The sequence below is a fragment of the Thrips palmi genome, unplaced genomic scaffold, assembly GCF_012932325.1.
Source record: "Thrips palmi isolate BJ-2018 unplaced genomic scaffold, TpBJ-2018v1 HiC_scaffold_11, whole genome shotgun sequence".
In the NCBI taxonomy this organism is placed as follows: domain Eukaryota; kingdom Metazoa; phylum Arthropoda; class Insecta; order Thysanoptera; family Thripidae; genus Thrips; species Thrips palmi.
Genome location: NW_023144622.1, coordinates 2,983,447 through 3,009,054, shown reverse-complemented (window position 1 = coordinate 3,009,054; position 25,608 = coordinate 2,983,447). Strand labels below are relative to the sequence as shown.

The 25,608-nt window shown below is 62.3% G+C and overlaps 1 protein-coding gene across 1 annotated transcript in view; it reads left to right on the top strand.

Moving 5' to 3' along the window:
* The first annotated feature begins 2,781 nt into the window (after positions 1–2,781).
* The window catches only part of LOC117639676, a 127,759-nt gene continuing 104,932 nt past the window's right edge, over positions 2,782–25,608 (top strand). Inside the window, 1 exon segment of the mRNA XM_034375552.1 lies at positions 2,782–3,036. Coding sequence (XP_034231443.1) covers positions 2,844–3,036 — 193 coding nt within the window. The 5' untranslated portion in view covers positions 2,782–2,843.

The window sequence follows — 25,608 nt, the reverse complement described above, 5'->3', positions numbered from 1 at the left end:
GCTGGCGCTGCGCATCGCGACGAAGGCCGTCGCCGCGGTGTGGCGTCCACTCTGCAAACTGAAGTGTGTACATAGTACACTCTTATTAGAGCATGCTTCCAAGTACACTCTTATTTACAGCATACTTGCTAGGTACACACTTACATAGAGTGTACATTGCATGTACACGCTAAATAAGAGTGTACCTGGCAAGTACACTTAAACTGGCCCATGCTTTTAGATAGGACTTATCAAGTGTATTTTAGCGTGTACATGGAAGGTACACACTTATTTAGCGTGTACTTGCCAGGCACACTCTATTTTAGCGTGTGCCTAGCAAGTATGCTGTAAATAAGAGTGTACTTGGAAGCATGCTCTAATAAGAGTGTACTATGTACACACTTCAGTTTGCAGAGCACCTGCCCCAAGGTAAGGCACCCTAAGGCTCGTCATGCTGCCCGTCGTCTTCCTCGACGAGATCCTCCCCCCGCCAGGCCACCCCCACCACTCCGCCCGCCACCCGAAAGAAAGTCCCTGCCTCCAGGTTCAAGGACACCGTCTTCATTGTCTGTGGACGTGTCCGTGGGCAGGTGCGCTCGGAGGCTGCGCGAGTGCCTTGCAGTCCGATTCACCGCTCTGTCTCTCTCGCACCTGCAGGGGATGCCCCATGAGTGCGAGAGAGACAGAGCATCGGGTGCCGCCCTCATTAGTGGACACCCTTTAACGGCGCCCCCGACACGCCGACCCTTGTTCGTGGCGCCCTTTGGCCTTATCGAGGGACCGCCGGCCCATCTCGTCGCGGAGGGTGTCCAGGAGCTCCAGCACGCCCCGGAGGCCGCCAAAAAAGGGCGATTGAAACCCTTTGCCCTCTGGTCTTCGCCCTATCGGCACGAGCCCTATCCGTCGCTCTGTCTCTCTCGCACCCAGGCTGGCCGCCCCGTGAGTGCGAGAGAGACGGAGTCAGTCTTATCGGCCCGGGGGCGAGGCGGGCGACCGCCGAATCACCGAATCCGATTCACAAAGCGTCGACAAACTTGTTTTGTTGTTGTTTCCGCGTGCAAAGGAATACCCCGCGTCTTCGTGCAACGGGGGCAGCGCGCAGCACGCAGCGACAGGTGTTTGCGTTGCACGTGACTTTCGCAACAAGTGCGACGCTGGGACGGACGGACAGACGGACGGACAGACAGACAGACAGACAGACGCAAGTGTTTGTGTATGGGGAGAGTGAGTGTTCTCTCAGCGACGCGCTTCTCACATTCCATTCGCACCAAAGAAATGGGCAGTGCTTCTTTTTTCCTCAGTTCTTTGCAGCAGCGCGCGGGTGGTGGTGCAGTGTTCGATTTTTTGGCGCGCGGAATGCAACATTGTTGTAAAGACCGCGCGTTATTTGTGGACAAATTGATGCAAATGAGTTCGGGGAAGACGTGTGTGTGTGCATGTGTGAGTGCACGATGCACGTGCCTGCATGCGCGCACGCTCGCCCCGCCGCGCCCCACCGCGCCCCACCCCACCCCGCCTCACCGCACCCCGCCCGCTCTGCACGTCCTTAAGTCACGAGCGGAAATCGGGCTTGATTAACGCCTTGCAATTACCGCATTTACATAATGACGCTACCGTCTCTCTCTCTCTCTCTCCTCTCTCTCTCTCTCTCTCTCTCGCATTGTCTTCTCGTCCTTATCCGAGATGATTCGGACAGTGGCGCGGCCAGAACGGCGTATGTCATTGCAGACACCCGTGGAAGGTACGCGGTTGTGTGTCCCGCCACGCCACCGCCGCGCCCGTGACCAGCGGAGAGTGCTAACGACTCTTAATGAACAGGGATTCCGACTTCGGGTGCCCGCGTCTCTTGAACGGCGAGCGTTACCAGCGCCACGCGCGGGAAAAGTTAGTTTTTAAAATAGATTTCTTAACTTTTACGTCCCTTTGCAAGTGCTGCTCTTTAGGAGCCGTGGGGATTCTGGAATGGGATTGGGCGTGACGTTTCGTCCGGAGTGTTCCGCGGTGCAGTCCCTGAAGGCATGCGCCCCGCCCCGCCCCGCCCCGCCCCGGCCGTGCATGGGGCCTAAGTAATTTGGATTGGAAATGATTGGGAGCAGCGATCGCGGCAGAATGCCTGGCCGTGTGTCCGCACTAAGAAGGGCGCCCCGCTCGGCTCCGCTTCGCTTTGCGGCGCTTTGTCGTTCCGGGCCTCCCCCCCTCTCTCTCTCTCTCTCTCTCTCTCTCTCTCTCTCTCTCTCTCTCTCTCTCTCGCACTCACGGGCCGTCAGGCGCCCCTGTGGCGGCTCTCCGCTCTGGCCGCGACAGCTTCACGTTTTTCTGTCTCTCTCTTTCTGGATCGCTCTGAGTGTCGCGAGGCGGCGACGTGGATTGTGTGGAAGCTGGAACGGGTGGTGCAAGCGGTGCAAGCGGTGCGAGACGCGCACGCCGCGCAAGCTCGGCTGCAGACGACGCGGCGGGCGTCGCAGGGCGTTGCGGGGCGTCGCATCGCGGCGTCGCGGCGCTGCTGGTGCCGTGGGAGGCGTTGCAGTGGCGGAGGCAGGCCCGGCTCAGCGGCGGGCTGCCTGCTAGGTGCTAGCAGTGCTAGGCGACCAGGTAGCGTGGTGGTGGGGGGGCCGGCCAGGTAGGCGGGCGGGGCGCGGGGGGCGTGGGGGTGGGGCTGCGGCGGCCGGGGCGGGAGGGGCGTGGGGCCGTTGCTCTCCGGGCTCGCCGTCTCGGCGGCCCCCGTACCGCCGCCGTCCCCTCCGCCGTCTCGGGCAGCGCAGCGTTGGGCCGTTGGCGCGTTAGTATAGTGACGGTGTGCGAGCCGCGAAGACCACGCCGGGCGTACCGCAGTGTGGGCGCTGTGCGTATGGCGGGCCGCCGCAATGGCCACAACAGGTAAGAGGGCCAAGAAGAAGAGAAGTGCAGTGCAGTGTAGTAGTGAGTGCAGCAGCAGTGTGCAGTGTGCAAAGTGCAGTGTGGTGATCAGTGACCAGCTACCATGCCAGGATGGATTTAATGGTGTACATCGACGTCGCCGTTGTGGATTAAAACTCTCACTTCAGTCGCCGCATACCGGTGATGTACCATACAGCCATTCATTTATTCATTTTCGTCTATGTCTCTCTCTCCCCTGCGGTGCCCTGCGGTCCCCGCGCCCTCTCTCTCCTCCCTATCTGCTTTCGCCAGGAAGGGCCTCTAGGCCCGGAAACCTCGACGCACGAGGGGCACGGTGGCGCGGGGAGATAAGCCCTTCCTGGCACCCCGCCCTTTCCCTGTCTGTCTGTCTGTCTGTCTGTCTGTCTGTCTGTCTGTCTGTCTGTCTGTCTGTCTGCTTGTCCGCTCGCCCTTCTGCCGGTCTGTGACAACCCCTGTGCAACAGGTGGCATGACACCTGGCAACATCTTAAGCTGGTTGGTGCACGTTGCCCGCCACGCTACCGCCTGTCCGTCCACTGTCTCGTCTGTCTGTCTGCTTAGTGTGACACCCATGCCCGGTGAAACAAGCGGATTAACACCTGCGGTCGAGAAGAAAGGCCCAACCGTCTGTCTCCCTGTGTCTGCCTGTCTGCCCGTCTGTCCGTGACCTTCACCCATTCATCTAGGGGTTCCATTCATCCCTTTAAATGAAACCCCACCGTGACAAACCTCGAGACTTAAACCGCGCTGGTGTGTGCTTGTGTGTGTGCGTGTGTGGCTAATGATTTTCGCCCCCACGTTCGCGCCGCAGGTGGCGAAATCGAACGCCATTATAAAGTTCGGGACGTGACGAAATGTCACCCGTCCCTTTGTCCTCTTGTTTTAATCGGTTTTGTTGTTGTCGTTTTGGTCGGGCGAATGCGCGTGGCTTACTCGGGCCCCCGACTCGTCGGACAAGTTTGAGCGAGTTGTCCCTTTTGTCTTTTGCGCTCGGATTTGTTTGCGTTTGTTTTGGCCCTCTCGCCGCGCGCGCCGCGCACCTTGCGATTAATCGATTGACAAGTGGGTTTGACAAAGAAAAAGAAAGAAGGAAGGGAGAAAGAAAAGGACGCGGTGGACTCCCCGTGGAGGCCTGAGACAAAACGTTAGGACGTCTCACTCACTCACTCGGCCGGCCGCTTGCTGGCACACTGGCGCCAGCGCTGGTCAATTTGTCATACGCTTTGGGATGCCCGCACAGAGGGCTTGAATACTGACGAAGCGGCCAAGAGCCCGATCCCCATAAATCGTGCTTTTTTTCCTGCTCTCTCTTTCTCTCTCGCTCTCTGATCGCAGCATCGCTGCCCTGCACCTCCGTGAATGAGAGTAGCCCACTGAGCCGACTTTGCAGAATGGGGGAGGGGGCCCGATATCGCCCTATTGTTAGCGTGGTAAAAACGGCCCCCGGCATCCCAAGCCCGTCGCGACACCGCCTCGCTCTGTCTCTCTCGCACTCGCGGCACGGCCTGTGCAGGTGTGAGGGAGACGGAGAGTAATCGGCGACGCCGTGGCCCTTCGCAGTGCAGGGCGATGGGGGCCCGTCCCGGAGCGTCGCACTTTGCAAAAGGGACTCGAACCGAACGTGTGACCCCACCAATGGATTCCTCGTTCGGAGAGCAATCCATTGGTGGGGTCACACGATCGGTTCGAGCCCTATTTAGCGACTCTGGAGCTCAAAACGCGTCCGGGGTTTTGGCCGCCTCCACCGGTCCTCTGGTTCACTGCGCTCGGGGACGGTCCCCGCGGAGGCATAACGCCGCGTGTGTCCTTTATTTGTTTTTTTTTCGCGCGAGCTTTCTACTTTGGTCCGTACAAGGCTTGGTTCGGTTTGGACACGCCCCGGCTGGCCGGGCGGCGCGGCGCGTTGCGGGGGCCCCGAGCCCGAGTCCCGAGCCCCGAGCCCCGAGCCCCGAGCCCCGAGCCCCAATCCCCAGCCAGCCGACTAGAGTGAACGGGCGCCTCGGCCTCGCCACTTTTCCCTCGCTAATACTAATATAAAGGGCAGGGGCCGCAGCCGCCCTGTCTCTCTCGCGTTCGTGGCGGTCCGCTCCGCCGGTTCGACGCCCGGCGAGGCCCTCCACTCCGTGCTCCACACCGTGCGCAGGGCCTGGCCGAGGGGCTGGCAGGACAGCGCGCAGTAAACTAGGAGACGCCGCGAACGCCGCGAACGCCACGCCATTGGCCAGGCAACGCAACGCGGTTGTAGGCTGTCGCCGTTTGTTATAAGGCACAGAGCCTAGGCCGAGGCTAAGGCGCAGCAGCCTCGCATGGAAATCGCGCGGGAAAACATGGCGGTTCCGTTCCCGGCCAACAGCAACAACAAACTCGGGAAAATTGAACCAGGTCGAGAAAAAATTGGCACGCTGACACTGTTTATGCGGCACAGTGCTGTTCTGCATCGATAGCCGCGTAACGAAGTAATGACCGCCGCCGCGAGATTTACGGCGTCCAAATTGTGGATGCGTCGCTTTTATGCACGTTTTTCGCATTGTGTGATAATGCTGCGCCGTAAAGCCGCGAAGGCGTCACTGTTGGTCTCTCCTGGAGTTTCCGGCACTGTTAGTCTCCTGGAGTCTCCAGCACTGTTGGTCTCCTGGAGTCTCCAGCACTGTCAGTCTCCTGGAGTCTCCGGCACTGTTAGTCACCGGTAGTTTCCGGGCTCTCCCGCGGGGTCGGCGTGGTGCGTAGCCGGGTCGTTTCCTGTCCCTCGCGTCATCATCAATTTTTCGCAGGCCGTTGTTTTTGTTTAGTTTTAATATCGTTAATTTTCTCTGTAAATTTTAAAATTACTATTTTTTTTAAAACAGTGCTGTCATTAAATACTCGCGGAATGAATGGCCTGGGGCGTGGCCGCGCGGTCGCTTGCCGCGGTCAGGCAAGTCCTCCTCGCGTTCCCTCGCGTCGCTGGGGGATTCCAAAACACTTTCATGCCCCGCGTCGTGTACACTGCTCGGAGAGTGTGTCTGCAGTACACCGTTCCCTCGACTCTCCCTGCTCGGCTTTGTTGTGCCGACGCACACACACACAGTTACTGTTTGGTCTCGTTGGGACACCTCTGTGTGTGTGTGAGTGTGTGTGAGTGCGCGCCCGCTTCAGGGGAGTCTGGTGTGGTGCCCGTGTTGTGATTATCGTTACTATACCGATGACGCTTACAAATTTTTCATACTCTCTTGTCGGAGGAGGTTTGGGGGGGGGGGAGGAGATCGACTAGATTGGCGTATGAGTTGTAATAATGACGCGACTCAGCGAAATATTTGAGAGCTTGTTTAAGGTTGTGTGAGTGAGTGAGTGAGTGAGTGAGTGAGTGAGTTTGCACGTGTGTGAGGTGACAGCTGTTCCAGCTATCCTATCCGCCGTGCTTATCACTTGGGTCCACAGCCCCGCGGCTCACTGCTGTAGCTTACTACTCTGCTTTTGGGCCAACGCCCACTCCGGTGGAGGCCCCCTCCCCCTCCCCTTCCCCTAACGGCCCCATAACGGCGGCTTATTATTTGAGCCCCTTTTTGTGGCGGTGACAGTCACTCCGTGTCTTTCGCTCCTCTCTCTCTCTCTCTCTCTCTGGCGGCGAGGTGGAGCAGGTGGAGGTGCGAGTGAAATGGGGAATGAAATGGCGACGGACGGCTCTAGCGGACTGCCGGCTTGTTCTAGGTCGCCCCGCACCGCCGTCACCGTCGTCACCCTCGTCACCCTCTCGCGGCTAGAGCCATGCCAGAGCGCTGTTAACCCGATGACACTTACTCCTTGCTGCTGTTGTTGTTGTTGTTGTTGTTGGTTAGGATTTTTGCGCTCAGGCGGCCGTTTGCAAAAGGCGAGAGAACGGTTCGGCCTCATGGCACGGCCTCGCGACCGGACTTGGGATGATTGGAAATGACTCGCGAAAGTAATAAAACGGCAAACAATGAAATGAAGGGCTTGGCCGTGCTCCGCCGGCCGGGCTCCGCGACTGCGCCTCGCGGTTCGCAGCGAATCGTACATTCGTGTCTACCTGGGGCTACACTGCTACACCTGCCGGGTAGTGCCTGCCGGGTACCTGTCGGCCGGCCGCGTTCGGGGCGGCCGCGGCGGTTCGGACGCCACCTCTCGGCTCTGCCTCTGCCGGGCTCGGCCGGGCTCGGCTCCGGCGACGGAAGTCGGGTCCGTGTCGTGAGACGCGTCGCGACGCCCGGGGGCCGCCGGGGCCGGTCCGCGAGCGCGGTCCCCAGCGGCCCTGCACAGTGGGCCAGAAGACCGGCGGAGGCGTGGTCCGCTCGTAGTGGATCAGCTCGCCGGGGAGTCTAGGGGGCTCGGCTCGGCCTGGCTGCCTGGACTCGGAGCGCCCCAATCTGAGGCTGGCGATCTGGCGGCCCCACAGTGTGCCCGTCCAGGCCCGTCGCGGCGAGGGGCGTCCCGTGGCGACCCGCGGCGCCAAGGACGCTTCCTTGATGGCCCGGCCCGCGCAGTGGGCCAGAAGACCGGTGGAGGCGGACAGAACTCCAGACGCGTTTTGAGCTCCAGAGTCGCTAACTGGGGCTCTAACCGAGCGTGTGACCCCACCAATGGATTGCTCTCCGAACGAGGAATCCATTGGTGGGGTCACACGTTCGGTTCGAGTCCCATTTACCGACTCTGGAGCGCGAAACGCGTCTGGAGTTTTTGCCGCCTCCGCCGGTCTTCCGGCCCACTGTGGCCCGCCAGGCCCGCCCGGATCCGGCCTCAAGCAAGTCTATTCTCATCAACAAAGTGGCGGCCGGCTACGTAGATTGGCCGTGCGAAAAGCGAAAAGAGGCAAGCAACCAATCAGAAGGATATCACCGGCGTCCTTGCGGTGGAGTAGTGAGCGACGCATCCTCGCCGTCTGTCTCTCTCGCACTCGCAGTCCGGCCGGCCGGTCCGCGTGCGTGCGAGAGAGACAGCGGCGTGATTACCGACCGTGGGTGGGCGTGCGCCGAGGCGGGCCGTCGCGCTGTGATCGACAAATCTTGATTATCAAGTTATCGCCGCGCTGCAATTTGCCTCCTCCTCCTTTCGTCTCGTCGGGAAAAAGATAAAAATGGAAAGGGAAGACGACGGGCGGTGGGATATGGGTTCGTTGGAAATTTGGTTGTGCCCCGAGGCGAGGGCCGACCGGCCGCCGGAACGTCTGACGCTAATTAACAGCGTCGTGCCGAGCCGCCGAGGCCGCCGTCGGCCGGAGGAGTTTCCCGTTTCCATCATTCGGGGACGGGTTCGCGGGTTCGAATACCGCCGGCAGACACCCGAAAAAAAAAGCCAACAACCTGCCGGTGTTCGAACCCGCAGCGCGCGTAGACCGGACTCTGTCTCTCTCGCACCCCGTCGGAGCGGCCCGCGAGTGCGAGAGAGACAGCGCGACGAACGCGGCGGCCCAAATTCCAGACGCCTTTTTTTGCGCCGCCGCACCGCGCCGCGCGGTGCTGGCTGCAGTATGAGAAACTTGGTGCTCCTTTTGCCGGTCGTAAGTTGGCGTAATTGGTGGACACTCGGCTCTATAAAATGTCTGCAGCGGGCCCAGCGTGTCGTCGTCGGCGTGCTTGGCGGCCTGGCGGTGCGGAGGCCTGGCGGCGTGGCGGGGGTCTCGGCCGCCGCGTCGACGGCGTGCTCGCCGTGGTGCGGGCGGCGCAAAGACTTTCCCCGCCCGGGCCGCGCGAGGCTTGCGCGAGGCTATGCTGCGCGAGGCTGGGCCCCGCATTGTGGCACTTTCGCTGTGAACCAGAGGCTCGGCGCCCGGCCGGTACGTTGGCACGTCGGCACCACCGGTGCGCTATTGGCGAGCAAGTTTTTATGCCAACCGCCCGCTGTGCGGGGGCTTGCCGTCGCGGCCCGCGGTGTCGCGGCTTGCACCACCACCACAGTGGGCCAGAAGACCGGCGGAGTTGGTCAAAATTCTGGACGCGTTTTGAGCTCCAGAGTCGCTACATGGGACTCGAACCGAACGTGTGACCCCACCAATGGATTGCTCTCCGAACTCGTCAGGGACCATCCACTTCTTTGCAGCCCCACGTCATCATGGTTTTCGCGGTCGGGGATCAGGACCTCCCAGCCAGGAAGTGTCACCGCCGAGCCAGAGGGATCCTTGAACCCGATGGGCGGTGCAGCGCGGTGCCTGCGACAGGGACTGAAGGACGGAAGCCTCCGGTCAAGGACTTGTGCAGTCATCCCGACTTCTATCAGATATGTCTGTCTGCCTGCCTGTCTGTCTGGCCTGCGGAGGAAGTGATACAGCATGATAGCTTCCACTGAAAAGTTGATCGCTGCTCCGAGGATTATGCGTCCTTTTTCCGAGTCCGAAGCCTGGCAGGCCGGGGCAGGCCCTGCCCTTGAGGGACGCGTAGCGCAACCCAAGAGCCACACGCAGGACGAACCTAACCTTCGAATTCGCCCTTAAAACCCCGAGCCTGCAGCACGTTTACGAGAGGGCAGGCCGTCGTTAATTCCAGGTGGGGTACACTGCTGAGCCGGGGTCCGCCGGGCCGGACACAAGGGCCTCTCCGTCCCGCTCCTTCTCGGCGTGTCTCTCCTCTCTGTCTCGCCGTATCGAGTCATTAGCCGCCCAGTGAAGCAGCCAAGCAGCGCAAGTTCTGCGGACTGGCCGTGCCGTGCCGTGCCGTGCCGTGCCACGCTCATCGCAGTCCATCGGCCCGGCCGGCCGCGGCCCCTGGATGCCTCCATGCCTCCGCATCGCCCCCGTGCTGGCCGTGCTGGCCGTGCCATCGTATAAAAGAAACAAGAAGACGCGCTCTCGCCGGGCTTAAAGGCCAAAGGCGGAGCGCGGAGCTAGCCGAGGCGTGGCGTGGCGTGGCAACCGGACCGGTCTCACGCCGCGAGCTGCGAACCCCCGAGTCCTGACCGCGCCGAACGCCGCCGACGCGAGGCTGGCCGTCCTGGAGGCCGAGCGTCTCCCTCGCACTCGTGCGGCAGGCTCCATGAGTGCGAGAGAGACGCGCTGGAATGGCACTGCTGCTCCACTCGCTGGAGGCCGTGCTGCAGGACAATGGGTGGCGCCAGTGTAGTGTCGCGTCGTCGCGTTCGAACGTGATGGGCGTCCATTAATTTGCGTCGCCAAGGCGGCAGGCCCGGCAGCATAGACTGATTCCGAGAGTCGTTGCTCTGTCTCTCTCGCACCTACACGGGACGCCCCATGAGTGCGAGAGAGACAGAGTGACGAAAAGGCCTGGAGAGCGGCGGGAGCGGCGCTGCCAGGGAAGGCCTGCAAGGCCTCCAGCCACCCATAGATGGCGCCCGGGTGGGCCGGCTCGGGTGTCGCTTCGCATCCGGCTCGCCGTCATCGACGTGGACGTCCACGACGTCAACGACGTGCGCGCAGAAATGTCATTGGCACTTTTTGCGCGGATCGGCATTCCGGCGGACTGCTTCTTTGCTCTGGCCGGCCACGGCGGCCCCACGACGGCGGCCTCCGCGCCGACGCCGACCTCCGCGTCGTGGCGTGTCCGGAAGCGTGACCGTCGCGGCGGTTCGGTTCGGACGCCGCGTCGTCACTGTCAACGTCGACAGCGCTTGTCGTATCGGCGGCATGCCATTATTATTTTTCCCGTGCGAAATGCGTGTTCGGCTTCCGCGTCCGATGCATTGCGACATGCTGCCTGCCAGCCTGGGCGGGGCGGCCGCGGGGTGGGCTGCCTGCTCGGGCAGTGCCGCAGTGCCGCCTCGCGGTGTCGGTGGGCGAGGCAGCCTTGGTACGCCTTGCCGAACATCTGCTGGGAGCCGACTTGGCACACACGCCCGTGACACACCGGGCACACCGTAACGCGCGTGCGTCACTTCACCCACCAGGCCCACCAGGCTGAACAGTGCTCTCGTCGCCCTGTCTCTCTCGCACTCGCGGGCCGTGCCGCAGGCCGCAGTTTTGCGACCTTAAGACTACAAACAGCGCCGTTACGCCGAAATGTCGTGAAACTTTAGTCATAGCGACCGTCGGGCGAACACGTCCGCGATGATGAAGGTGATTTGCTTCTCTGTCCCCGGGACGCGACAGCGCCGGTCCAGAGTCCGGGCGGCCGGTGGTTCTAGTTCTAATTCGCGCCGCTACTGTGCGCGTCGCGGAGCCTGGTGACCGATTCCGAGAGTCGTTTTCGTCGCTCTGTCTCTCCCGCACTCGTGGAGCGTCCCCTGTGGGTGCCAGAGAGACAGAGCGACGAAAACGACTCTCGGAATCAGTCCGCTGATGTGCCATTTTACGGTGGCGGCAACCGAAAGGTCGCGGCGCCCCCAGGATTATTTCAAGGATCGGAGTAACGGTTATGAGCGTCGCCGTGCCTAGCAGAGCCTCAAGCAGTGCCGCTCAAGCAGTGCGAGCCGCGCTTGCATGCATGCATGAATGAATGGGATGGGACCGCGCGTCCGGCCGTTTGCATCGCTCTGTCTCTCTCGCACCCGCCAGCCGCCCCGTGAGTGCGAGAGAGACAGAGCGACTCTCGGAATCCCGCTGCAGGTGCGGCCCTCGGTGCAGCGCGGTGCATGCGGATTGACTGCGCCTGTCCATTGTGGACACACGACTATGCAGGTGCACCGTCAAAGCGCCGCACAGGCCGTTCGAACAGGCGGCGGTTTGCGTTTCTTGTTTGTTGTTGTTGTTGTTTTTATCGCGAGCGCGCTTGCGGACGCGCCCCGCCCGCCCCCACCCAGGCAGTGTGCCAGGCAGGCGCCCAGGCAGCGCAGCTAGCGCCAGCAGGCCCAGCAGGCCGTTGCGTAGCGTGCCCGTCCGTGCCGCTACATGCTCGCATTGTCTTCGTGAGAGATTAGCCATCCATCCAGGCCTCAGGCAGCCAGCCAGTCGGCCAGCCAGGCAGCCAGCCAGAAAGGCGGCCAGCCGCGCGGCCCTTGGGGCTGCCAGCTCGGTCTGCGCGGCCAGGCGCCACGGGGCGCTTCTGCTGCACCTCGGCCTCGCCCCCGGGGAGGGACCGGGGGGGCCAGACCTTCCGAGGAACGAAAATACCGAAAATACCGAAAGAAAGACCAGAAATAAAGTGACAACGAATGGCTGGGTTTGCGCCACGCTGTGCCCTGGCTGTGCCGGTGTCAACGGCGGCGCGCGATTTCCTGCACTGCAAAAACCAACAACAAAACCAACAAAAACAATGCGCCTGCTTGTTAGGGCGAATCGCCAATGCCTCATTATGATGAGATGCGCATCGCGGCACGCGGCGACGTCGGACCGCTAGTCCCTCTCTCCCTCTCTCCCCCTTCCTTCCCGACATAAATAAAATCATGCGCGCCGTGGCTCATTTGTTCTAGCGGATATACAGTGCGGCGTGCCCGCGGTCAGGACGGTCAGGACGGTCAGGACCTGGAGCGGGTTGCTTGGTGCGCCGCCCGGTGCGCGCATGCGCAATACGGGTGAACTGGAACGCAGCCGGTTTACCGAGTTTGCCGTCGGGGTACCCACTGGCTTGCCCACTGGCTTGCCCACTGGTACCCATTACCCGGCCGGAGCAGCCCGGACCCGGCCTGGCGCTAAGAGCGTTGCCCCGGCGCGCCGGCCGGCCGCTGTGTAGCGCCGTGCGGCGCCGTGCACACAGTGTAGTGCACGGCTAACGCATTTACATGCCGATCCGAGTTTTACGCGCTTGACGTGTCGCAGAAGGAGTGAGTGAGTGAGAGCGGCCCGGCGGTCCTGGCGCCACACGCCCGCTGTCCTCCCTCCTCCTCGTTCTCTGTCGCCTGCACTGCAGACTGAATCCGAGAGTCGTCGCTCTGTCTCCCTCGCACCTATGCGGGACGCCCGTGAGTGCGAGAGAGACAGACTCTCGCAATGAGTCCGCTGCGCTGGCTGCGCTGCAGCGTGCATTCTGCTGCAAGCGCGGCGACGACACTGTACAACTCTATTACGCTAACCGTCATTATTTTCAGTTTAACGACCGCCGAGAGCCGCCAAGCTGCGCCAAAGTATTTGCAGCTGGTGTGCAGTTTGCAGAGTAATTGCTCTGTTCTTTGGAAGCGCCGCGGTGGCCGCGGAGCCGCGAGTACGTGGGTGGCGCCCCTATAGTGTCAACCACGGCGTTGCACTAGGCGAGAGAGAGAGAGAGAGAGAGAGAGAGAGAGAGAGAGAGAGAGAGAGAGAGAGAGAGAGAGAGAGAGAGAGAGAGAGAGAGGAGAGAGAGGTGGCTGCGGTTTGTTGGATGTGTGAAACTCGCCTCTGCCCGCTCTATTAAGTGCATGGTATTGAATAATGCGAGCCTAATGTATCAGGTACCCGTTTCACTCGGTGCCGCCGCGGCCGGGCCGTGGCCCACGCGCGGCGCGCTCTGTCTCTCTCGCACACCGCCGGTCCGGGCCGCGAGAGCGAGAGAGACGGAGCGACGAGGCCGCTGCCGGCGTGCGCACGGCTTTCGTGTGGGCCCGCCGGCCCGCCGGCCGTTCGGCCAGTAATACCTGTCCGTTTAGCCCTGAATGGGGCTCAAGTACTATTCTCTACTTGACTGGCTGCGCAGGCCGGCTGCACCGGCCGGCCGGACTGCGCACGTCTTTCGTGGCGGGCCCCGGGGGTCGGGGGGATCCTAGCGCTAGTCTGTTGGCAGCATTGGCAGTTCTTCTTTTGTGCTATTTTGAGAAACCGTTACTAGTTCGAGAAATTTTAAATCAGGTGTGAGTATTAACCGAGAAATTTGAAAGGGAAAAGAAAAAAAATTGAACTCTACACCCCCTCCCCAGTCTTAATGGGGAGGCCTCCTGCTTTACTTCGGTGTTCGGGATGGGAACCGGTGCTATCAGGTACCTGGGGTTAATCCCGTCAGCGACCCAAGCGTTCGCCGGGGGACCCAGTAGGACCCCAAAGCTCAGGCAGCTGGGTGAGAGCACCCAGTACGAAGCTCTTTGAGGGGCGGGACGTAGAGTGAGACGACAGAGAGACAGAGAGAGACTCAGACAGAGAAGAGGTTTGGTGGGAGCTTCTTGTTTTCGTAGGGTTGGTTGTGTACCCCATGGTACCCCCACTGTCCGGCGCTCCCGTACCGAACATACAGCGTTTTAGGCCAGCTTCAAAGGACTTATCATCGCCTCCCCGACGAGTCAAGGAGGCACCACCCGCAACCACACACCGGATGGTCTGGATTGATGGATCAAATACTCCATCGCTCCAGTGCCGAGGCCAACCCGCCGAAGCGGATTGCTTTTTAGACACCCACAGCGGAGTGGCCAGGTGAATGTGACTCTGACCACTACGCTATCACGCTTGTACGTCTGGCAGCGTGTTGGACGACGGGTTTGAGTTGCTCTGGGAGGAAGGCGGTCGAAAAATGTAATGAAATAATGGGGTTCGATCCCCGGACCCCGCCATCGGGATCACACGACTTTACGCTCTCGGCCACCACGGCCCATGATGAGGGGACCGGCGTGAGGTGGCTTCTTGACGCAACAGAACTCGACCGACCCGGTCAAAATTTCGCAAGAAGTTGGGGGAGTCGAACCGCCGACCCTAGCACTGAGAACCGACGCCTCTACTCCCTGGACCACCACGTCCCATGCACGGAGTGGGCTCACGTTTACGGGTTTGAACCGCACTGGGTGAGGCAGTAAAATTAAATGGAAATATTTGTTAGGAGTCGAACCTCCGGCATGTGGGTCTGTTGCACACGGCTCCGCTCGGATTGCCTCGAACCACCACCCTTAGGATAGCAAGTCGAAAAAACTTTTGTGACGCTGGTATTCGAACGCCGGCCTGCGGTAACTCGATCCCACGTCTCTAACCTCTCGGCTATCACAGCAGTTGTGAAACGCGACGGATCATCTGCTTTCATTAACGTTCGTTGAATGAGATTTTTTTTTGCTGTCGCTGTTTCTTTTTGGGAATTATTTTGTGTTTTTGCCGTGAACATGCACTCCGCCCAAAACGGCCCCGTGTCAAAATTACGATCTGCTGCCGTTGTTCGGTTCGAGGGATCGCGGCGGCCGATCGACAGCTGCGCGGGCACGGCGGGCAGCCGGGTGGGGTCGTCGTGTGAACGAGAAAATTTTGCAACGCTGTCCTGGGGCGGCGGTCCGCGGCGGTCGGCCCGCGTGGTCAAGGCCGCGGCGCTGGCTGGAGCGAAACTGCTGGAGCGGCTGGAGTGCGGCCAGCCTGGCAGGCCGGCCCACAGTGGACCAGAAGACCGGTGGAGGCGGCCAAAACTCTAGACGAGTTTTGAGCTCCACAGTCGCTAAATGGGACTCGAACCGAGCATGTGACCCCACCGATGGATTCCTCGTTCGGAGAGCAATCCATTGGTGGGGTCACACGTTTGGTTCGGGTCCCGGATGCTCAAAGCGCGTCTGGAGTTTTGGCCGCCTCCAGCGGTCTTCTGGCCCACTGTGCGGCCAGGCCTGCAGGCCGGCCAGGCCGTGGACCGAGTTATTCCAGCCTTCCAGACCTGCGCGACACGAGTCGTAATTATATCACGGCGGCGTGCTGCTGCAGCAGCGGTATGGCCGGCAACGTCTTACTGCACCGACCCACCGTTTACCGCTGTAGTGGTAACTCTGTTGGGAATCCTCGCCGCCCTGCTGGCCCTGCTGCCGCGATACGTCGTAAGTGCAGCGGCCCGTTAATCGACTGGCATCACATCGTGGACTCGGATCGGGATTGGGCACGCCCTCCCACGCGTCGCCCCGCCCCGCCCCGCCCCGCCCACGCCGGCCGCGCCACCTGACGGCCCGTTACGTAAAGCAGTGTCGCCGGGCGAGCCGAAGGTCCTCTCCGCCATTTCGGTCCGCATGGCCGCGGCGTTTCGGCCGCGCGGCTGGAACGCTGGAACGCCACTGGAGTCAGCTCGCCCGTTGTCATCCGTACCACTGTCGGACTGTCAGCTCGCCCGTTGTCATACCTCACCACTGTCAGACTGTCAGCTCGCATGGGGCTGGAACGTCTGTGGTCGTTGTAACTCTGGCGCCCTGCTGTCGCTCGGAACGCGCGATTCGATCATCGTGTCAGCTGGCCTGTCAGCTCGCCTTGGCGTGTCAGCTCGCCTTGGTGTGTCAGCTTATCTCTCCATCCAGCTGACCGCGGCGTCATTCCGTGAACGCCCTTTGCGGTGCAGGCCGTGCCAGGCCGCGCCATGCAGGCTGGCTGCCCCCACCCCACTGGCAGTCTGCAGTGTGGCGGTCGCCCCACTTTCCCAGTGGCCGCACGGCGCACGGCCAGCACACATGGTGCCGCATGGCGCGCTTGACCTCCGCCAGGCCTCGGCCGCGTCCCCGGGGGCGGCGGCGTGGTGGCGGCCGGGGGCGGCCGGGGGCGGCGACGCGGGCAGGGCCCGAGGACCGCCGCCGTCCTGGGGCCCTGGGGGTCGCGCGGCGTGCGCCCGGGCCGCGCCCTCCGTCCGCAGTCCGCGGCCCGTCGGATGGCGGTTACGTCAGCAGCAGCCGTCTCCGTCGCACTCACGACGCGGGGCGCGGCAGCCCGGCGTCTCTGTCGCGCCGCCTCTGCGGAGCACCACCTGGCCGCCGAACGGCCAAATCCCGGCCGCCTTGTTGGATACCCCTGGAGCCATCGGGCTGGGCGCACGCCGCGTTCGAGCTGCGCGTTTCAAATTCCCCGCCTTTTCCGGATTTTGGGCCCCGGCGGCCAGCGAATTCCTCCCGATTGGCCAATCCGATGCAGCGGCATGCACGACCACATCCTGCTCCCCCTCCCCTCCCCGATCCACACTAGAGTAATTAAAAGCACAATTAGCGACCGCAGCGACCGCGCCGAGTCGCAGCAACGCGCAGCACGACGCCGGGCCGCGCTTGAAAAGTCTCTCCGGCCCGGAGTAGGCAGCCACCGCGCCGCTCTGTCTCTCTCGCACCGCCGCGGAAGCCCCGCGAGCGCGACGGAGACGATGGGGACGCGCTGATCCGACGCGCTCGAATTGGGCGAATGAAAGTGAGGCAAACGAGGTTGCGACAGGCGCCAATTTCGGGGCAGGGGCTGGAGGGGCAGGGGTCAGAGTTTATCGCGTAAGAAGTCTCTCCCGCATGCTTGAGTAGGCAGTGTCGTGGCCGGGCTTTTTGGCGTGCCTGTGGTGGGATTCGAACCCGCGCCCCTCGGCTAGCAGTGCGGGATCTTTCCGTCTCTGTCGCACTCATGGGGCGACCCGCGGGCATGCGAGAGAGAGAGGCGGCGGGTTTCGGCCGCGTCCCCGCCCGTCATCCTCGTGACACTCCGGGTGCCCAAACCCGTGTCGGCTGGCTCCCGAAACCGGCTTGGCTCCTAGCGGCGACCGGCCGACCGGGGAAGACGGGTGTGTGATCAACGTGGTATCACCGGTGGCCTTGACATTGTGACCTATGCCGTCCCGGGTGGCCAGCAGACTCATTCCGAGAGTCGTTTTCGTCGCTCTGTTTCTCTCGCACTTATGGGGCGTCCTGTCAAGGTGAGAGAGACAGCGATGAAAACTGCTCTCGGAATCAGACTGTAGGCCAAGGGCCTGGTTGCCCCGGGGCTTCTCGTCACAGAGTCACAACCGGTCGCGGCAGAAATTGGTTCAATTCCGGCGGACATTCGAACGGACTTTCTCTGGCGGTGCTCGTTCTTGGCGCGGCGCGCGGCGCGCGGAGTGCGGTCCGCGGTCGCCGAAAGGATGGCCGGGACCAACAAGTGCGTGCCGGTGGCTTTGGCAGTGCTCTGGCTTCCAGTGGCGAGCCCCCTCCCCCTCCCCCTGTCCCCCGACGGCCGTGGTAGGAGCGTCGCCAGCACCGCCAGCACAGCCAGCACCGCCTGCACGGAGATGCTTTCCAATGTCCTGGTCAGGCGACTGCCCCGGATCGGCCGGAGGGTCTCAATTTCCATGGCTGCCGCGTGGGAACGCTTTTCCAGGACAGGCCTCCCTCCAGGCTCCAGAAGCGGTCGCATGGAGTGACAAAATACTGGACCGCTGCCTTTTTCGGATGTTGCTCCGGCTCCACCACTATGCCGGCCTGTCCGTGCAGTCGGCTCGAAGCGCTCGAAGCCCGGTGCCGGGACGTCTGTCCGAGAGTCCGAGGCACGTTAAAAGTCTTGCATAAAGAGACGCCAGACGCACTCGTTGAATATAAAAGGCTGGCCCGAAATAAAGGCCGTGTTTACACACTCTGATAGACAGCGTCATCGCCCGCCCGGCCGACGCTCTGTCTCTGTCGCACTCGCGGGGCTCTGCGTGAAGGTGCGAGGGAGACGGAGCGACAAACCGCTCCCCTGCATCATTCGGCTGGATGCCGTCGGCCTTGCCTGGTGGGTCCGGCCACCACACTGCTTTTCCAGCGCCGCATTGCACTGGTTGAAAGGTCGGATGCGCCTCGCTCGCGTCGGCCGCGTCAGCCCGCGGTACAGTCACGCAAATGGCTGCTTTCAGCGCGCGGGCTGTACGAGGTATTTTTAGGCAAGGCTGCGCCGATGTTCCGCCGCGTCGCCGCTAGGCGGTCTTTTCATGGGCCGAGCGGCTTGTTGCATGCAGTCGGCGTGCGTGGTACACTGTAAGCCGGCACACCGCACAGGAATGGCTGGTCGGAGCAGCGATTTGGCGGCGGGTGGACAGTGGCCGTTTGCATCGGAATCGACTCGTTTCTCGCCAACTAGGCTGGCAGACCCAAGGATCGGTCGCTGCGCTGCCCAGCGGTTTGTTTTTATTCTAAATTCCGTTTTCTCGGATGCGTCTTTTTGTTCCCATTTCACCCTTTCGAGTCGTCCCGAGCGTGGGTCGGGCTCGTCCCTGTGTGTGGCGGCCTGCCTGTGGAGGCACTGCCGGTGAAGTCAGCAAAAAAGCGGAGCATGCCGCGGCACTCAAGCGCCATTGTGCACGTAATTACGATGATTACAATTACCGCAAGAGCCGCGTTATGTACTTGCTACCGGTACACTAACGCGTCTTATCATGAGAAATTCGTCGGGACGCGAGGCGTCGACGGCGAGGGGCCTTGAAGACGTCCTGCTACTTCAGGAACTGGCAACTCATCTCCCTGCACGCGCGCCGCGGTGGCAGTGTGGGCGTGTGTGAGTGTGACCCGTCCCGTCACGCCACACCGCCGTCCGCCAACGGGCCTCACCTGCTTGTCATGAGCCGCTCGCCAAATAACTGTTTGCATGAAATAAGGCATTGTTCCAGGCAATACGGGTAACCGAGGAATCCGCTGATAGGCCATCTCGCTATTGCCTGTTTACCTAGGCCAGGCCAAAGCCGCATACCGGTCTGCTGGGAGGCGCTTTCCATATAACAGTGTGCCCGCTGCAAACTTGCACACTGCAAAGGTGAAGAGATATTTTAAAATGGTGGTTGATTATGGAAGGTCCCCGTGGCCGGGTTGGCGGTGCCGGGCGGTGCATACGGCCGCTCGCGACCCGCTTGGAATCCGTGATTGGGTTGTTGCGATCTGGCGGCGACCTCTCAATCCGGAGCCTGGGACCTCTACTCTCAAGGCGAATGGGTCCGCCGCCGGCGGCGTTCCGAGAGTCGTCGCTCTGTCTCTCTCGCACTCTCGGGGCGTGCCATATGGGTGCGAGAGAGACAGAGCGACGAAAACGACTCTCGGAATCGGTCTGGTCGAAGTCGTCCGGTTCTGTGTCTGGGCGTGCCTTGGCGTGCCGTGGCGTGGGGACGCGGCTTTTCAAGCGTTTTATGGTCCAAACGGGTTGTTTAGCCACGTTTTCCGCTGACGTGGACGAATGTCCCGCCGTGTTTTTGTCGTGGAGTGTATGGGCTGCGGGGTTCGCGGGGCATGGTCGTTGCTGGCGGGGACGCAGGGACTTGGAGACTTGGACGCGCGGCGCGCCGAGTCGGAGCGAAGCAGGGCGAAGTACAGTGGGCCAGACAGAGTTTTGGCCGCCTCCACCGGTCTTCTGGCCCACTGTGCTAGGGCGTTGAGTGCTCCACTGCAGTGGGGCGCCTCGAGAGCGCGAACGCTGGCGGCGCGTTCTAGGCCCGGCTGTTCCGCCCGCCGGGCTGCATGGCTGCGTGGCTCGCCATTGTCTTGCCCGGATCGCGTTCAGGAAACAAGCATTTTGGCATTGGCCCCAAGGTGAGGCCGTACCGCACCGCGCCGTGCGAGCGGTCCGCACGGCCCGCACGGCCTCGGACTTGGAACCCCTGCGCGCTGGGCCGGCCCGCCGAGGCCGTGCGTGCAGCGGGACTGCCTACGGCACAGGCGCTCTCACCGACCCTCCCCGACCAAAACTCTTCACGCGTTTTGAGCTCCAGAGTCGCCAAACAGGACTCGAAACGAACGTGTGACCCTACCAATGGACTCCTCGTTCGGAGAGCAATCCATTGGTGGGGTCACACGTTCGGTTCGAGTCCCATTCAGCGACTCTGGAGCTCAAAACGCGTCTAGGATTTCGGCCGCATCCACCGGTCTTCTGGCCCACTGTGCGGTGCGGATCGTGCAACGGCGTCCTGGCGGTTGACGGCCACCTCGGGACGCTGACGCCTCGCTTGGCGCTCGTCGCGCTCGCTTTGCGGTGCACTGTGAGTGACACACGCTCGACAGCGGGCCGGCCGCTACCGTCCTGGGCCGCCACATCCTGGTGCAGAACGGGACCGGCCAAAATGCCGGTGGCGTACTGCAGCGGGCGGCGCGCTGCCTGTCCAGACGAAAGGCGATCTTTATAGCAGTGTTGCGCCACCGCAAGGGCGGCAGCGCGGCAGGGCGGCAGGCCGCGGCGGGTCAGGACAGGACGACGTTAGTGGCTTTCGGCCACAATGCGAACCGGTACACCAAGTACGCCCAGCCCCGCGATCGATAAACGGCAAGCTGTATCGGCTGGTTTGCTTTTTGCTTTGCTTTGTTGTTGTTGTTGTTGTTGTTGTTGTTGTTGTTGTTGTTGTTAGGCCTGCAGCCGCCTGCAGCTCGCAGCAGTGCAGGCCTTTCCCTTAATGAATGCGAATCGCATCGCGGCCCCGCATCCCCCGGCGTCGCTCTGTCTCTGTCGCACTCGCGGCGCCCTCCGTAAGGGTGCGAGAGAGACAGAGCGACTGGGCTGCTTCACGCTTTCAGAATGTCGCGCGGCCTCGGGTCGGCTTTGCGCCTCGCCGCCGCGCTGCCGCCGTCCAGTGGCGAGTCTCGCAGTCTCGCCCGGCCGGTCAGCATGCCGCTGTTAAAACCTTTAATTGCCCGGTGGGCTCACTCAGCCTGGCTCGCGGCTCGCTGCTCCGCTCTGTGGGTATTCTCCTCCGCGGCGGAGCGACCGCGCCTTCCCTCCTTTCACGAAAGGCGACGTTGTTCTCACACTGCACGAAAAAAAAGGACGTAAAAAATAAGAATGGCTTTATTTGGCGGTGTTTTGAAGGGAGAATGGTGGGTTCTCGCACCACCCTGCTCGCGCCCGCTTGCGCCCATTGGCGTGGATCGAAAGGGAAAGGAGTCAGTGCTTTCCTTCGCCGACGTGTTTTTCTTATTCGTTCTGAATGGCAGACGATCGCGCGCTTTGAGCTCGCGCCCTTCATTTTAATCTTTTTTTTCGGAATGTGGCCGCGAGGCTTATCTGGTTTACGGCCCGGGCCACGGCCTGCACGGTGGCGTCGCGGCCCCGCGACTTAATCGCTCCCCATTAGCGCGGCCCAGACGTCCGCGACGCCGCCGCCGCCGGGAGTCGAACCCCGAACCCGGGGTTCCCAACCCGATTCCTGACGATTGGAAGGCAACCTTGGCGCGGGTCTCTTCTCTCCTCGCACCGGCGCGCATCGCCGTGCATACGCACGTACTTGCCCTGCATGAATATGGTAAGAGGCGGCGGAAGAGAGAGAGGATGGCGGTACACTGCAGGCTCAGTGCAGGCACACTGTACACTCCGCGGCAAAAGGCTGTACAGTCGAGTGCAGTGCCGCGGCGGGTCGATAGCCCCCTTCTTTTTTCCGGTCGTTTTCGTTGGCTTCCTTTTTTCTCTTTTTTTCTCTCACTCCTTCTCGGAATGAATCCCCCTCCGCGGGTCTGCGAGACTCTGCGAGACTGCGACGGCGAATGCAGCGCTGTTCATTTGTTACGCCTTGTCCAGCCCAGCGAGCCCACCAAGCCCCAGTAGACCGTGGGCGCGGTGGGGCGTGGCGGCGGGTGGGGCGGGGCGGGGGGGGGCGGGGGGGGGCGGGGCGGGGCGGGGCGGGGCGGGGCGGGGGCGGCGGGGCGCGCCTTGCACTCGCCGGTCTCCCCGCTTGCACAAGCCGCGCCGCGCTCCGGCACGGACCCGCGCGCCGCCTGGCCTGGCCTGGCCGCGCGACCCGGTACCCAGTCTACCCGGTCAGCACGAGCGCCGGAAAACAAATCGATTTCGGACCGCGAGCGAAAAGAGAAAAGAGTCCGTGGGGCCCCAGGGCCCCGTGGGGCGTAGGGGCTGCGGCCCGGCCGGTCCCAAGGCGGCGGCGAGAGGCCCCAACGACGGCGTGCTCCTACGACGGCGTGCTCCAACGACGGCGTGCCCCGCGGTGCTCTACGGGACGCGTCGACTCGCCGTTGTCACGCGTGTCATTTTAGTTTGTGGCCGCTGTTGTTGCCGTCGCCGCTCGTGTTGTGGTCGTTTTCGTTGTTGTCGTCGTCGCCCTGCTGTCACACCCTGGGGCCGTTCGCTTCGACGTCCTAGCGGCGCGCGGTGCCGGAACAGTTGCGACACTGTTGACCCCGCCCCGCCCCGCCCCGCCACAGAGAGGCGCACGGCAAAATTGTTTGTCCGCTGCGTTCCATCGGCGCGGCCGTTGCAGCTCCTCGTCCTTGCGATCCCCCTTTGCCGGCTGACTCCGTCTCTCTCGCACTCACGGGGTGCGCCGCGGGCGCTAGAGAGAGACAGACAGCGAGGAAAGCGCTGTTCGCAATCGCTGGGCAGGTCTTCGCGACGAGCCGTTTTCGCCCGCAAGCACAAGTGGCCTTTGATTCGGTGATTCACGCAGATTGGAGTTTTCCCCACCTGTGTGCGTGTGTGTGTGTGTGCGTGCGGCGCTGCTGTGGGCGGCCCCCCGTAGGTGGCACGCAGAGCGACGCAGAGCGACGCAGAGTGGCTGGAGAGGGAGATAGACAGATGGCTGGAGAGTGCCCGACGCGGCGACGCCGCCACCATCTGTTCGCAGCCGAGCGGTTCAGGAGGCGAGTTTCGTCGCTCTGTCTCTCTCGCACTCGCCGGGCGTACCGGAGGGGCGCGAGAGGGACAGAGCGACGAAAACAACTCTCGGAATCAGTCTCATGGGCCACGGCTATGCTGCCACGGCTATGCTGCCACGGCTATGCTGGCGCGACGTCGCCGACTCCACAACAGGTGTGCACGGTATGCGCATGCGCGCCAGTGCCGAGCGGCGCTACCGCCGCCGCGATGCTCGAATCGCAATCATCATCATCAGGCTGTCGAAAATGAACGTGAATGCGACGCGATGCGACGACGATCGGGGCGGGGAGATCCCTCCAATTTGACCCAATGTAAATCGATGATTCTGAAGAATGCGGGCGGCACGCTGCGTCGATGTGTGTGTGTGTGTGTGTGTGTGTGTTACCTCACGGCGTGTCCTCGAGACGCGACGCCGGCGCCGGTGCAGTGGATAAAAGACTGTAATTCGAATCGGCGGCCTGGCGGCGCGGCTTGGCGGTCGGAGAGGCTCGGCGGACGTTTGATCGCGCGGCGCGGTACAGTCCGCTGGAAAAAGGAGGTTTCTCGCGCGCGCGATTTTTTTGGATGCGCTTTTGTCCGTCGTTGTTGTTGGTCTGTTTGCCTGTGTGTGTGTGTGGTGGTGGGGGGGGGGAGCACTTGACGTCGCCTTGAACCCCTCCCTGTGGTCGGTCTTGAATAGATTTGTGTGCGTGTGTGAGTGAGTGTGTGATGGAGAGAATGGTCTTGATTTTCCAACCAACGTCCCTCCCCCCTCCCCTCTCGGATTTAATCGTCCGCGGCGGTGGCTGCGCCCCCGCCAGCCCCGCCAGCCCCGCCAGCCATCGCGGTATTAGCATGCGTTGATCCGAGCCGAGCCGAGCCGAGCCGAGCCGAGCCGAGCCGGGCGGGGCCGAGGTGGCGGCCGTCAAGGGCGCTCCACAGCGCTCCGCGGCGAGTCCCAGCCAGCCCCAGCCACCCGGACGTGGAACCATTGGAACGGTGTCGCGGGGAACGGCCGCCCCGCCGAACGGCCGAACGGCCGAATGCACCGAGTCGAATTGGTGCGCACGCCCACGGCGCCACCGCCAGCCTTCCTTCCTTCCGCCTGCCTGGCTGCCTGCCTGGCTGGCTGTCCGCCTGGCTGCCAGCTCGGCTGTCCGGCCGTCCAGCCCGCGCGCATATTCATACGAAATGTGGCCTTGGAGGCGGCTTCGCACAGCCCAGGCATCAGGTGCGCGGTGCGCCGATCGCATCGCAGCGTCTTGCAGTGCAGGCTTCACGGATGGAGGCGGCCGTGTCGTCGGCGCAGTGTGGGCCCACAGTGGGCCAGAAGACCGGCGGAGGCGGCCGAAGCGCCAGACGCGTTTTGAGCTCCAGAGTCGCTAAGCGGGACTCGAACCGAGCGTGTGACCCCACCAATGGATTCCTCGTTCGGAGAGCAATCCATTGGTGGGGTCACTCGTTAGGTTCGAGGCCCATTTAGCGACTCTGGAGCTCCGAACGCGTCTGCGATTTCGACCGCCTCCACGGCGAGCCGCCTGGGAGGTAGGCCGGCCCGTCGCGCGGCCGTGCCCCGGCGGGCTGCCTATTGCCTACCTCCCAGGCGGTGGCCGCCGGAAAAAGAACCCTAACAACGCAGCCCTTCCTCGGCAGTTGCGGTCCTCTTCTCTGACAGGTGTCCCTTTTTGACGGGCTGATTGATGCTGGACCGCTACGCTACGCCACGCCACCGCCCGCTTTCACTGTCTGTGACCGCCTGTGACTCACGAGCCCCGCGGTGGCAGCGCCTTGGCAGCGCCGCTCTGTCTGTCTGTCTGTCCGTCTGTCCGTCCTTTGTCTGAGCGGCGCCGCCCAGACGCACCGCGCCCAAAGCGAAGTCGCGATCCTGGTCGTGTACGATCATCGGGACCATCGGGTGCGCCACCGGAACAAAGTGCGCTTCGAAACAACAACAACAACAACAATATCACCTAAATTCCCAACTTTTCGCAACCCTCGCCTTTTCCGAGTCACGGAGTACGCACTCTGCATTCGGGGGTATTTGGGGCGGAGCTCTCCCTGCGCGTGCCTCTCTCTCTCTCTCTCTCTCTCTCTCTCTCTCTCTCTCTCTCTCTCCCTCTCTCTCTCTCTCTCTCTCTCTCTCTCTCTCCGTCCGTCGTGCCGCGGGGATCACGTCTGCCCTAAGTAGTTGGGCCGAGGCACGTCGTTGTTTCGAAAGGCCGGCCCGAAACAGTCCGCCGCGTTCGTTCGCCGCCTTCTCCTCCTTTCGCGTTTCGTTTTCGACAGGCAGGCCGCGCCAATCACTTTCATTGGTTCCGGAGCGCCGCGCGCTGCACTCGCTGATAAAAACAAGAACAAAAACGGCCGAAAAAAAAGGAAAAACTTGGGTTCGGACGCTTGGGCGGCGGCGACTCGGGCGGCGCGTCAAAATGGCGCTCTTCGGGGACTCGATCGCCTCGGGGCACTTCGCTTCCTTCTCGGGGACGAGGAAACTGTCGTCACCGACAAACTCAAACTAAAAAAAAAAAAAAACAACAACAACAAAATGTTTTCTGTGCGTGCGAGCGTGCGTGCGTTCACGAGGTGACGCCTCATCGCCTCCAGGTCGTGCCTCGCCGCGCCGCCACTGTCAAAAATAGTGATTGGCTCATTTAGGCCGGCAATTAGAGAGCCCTCTCGCCGTGTGTGTGC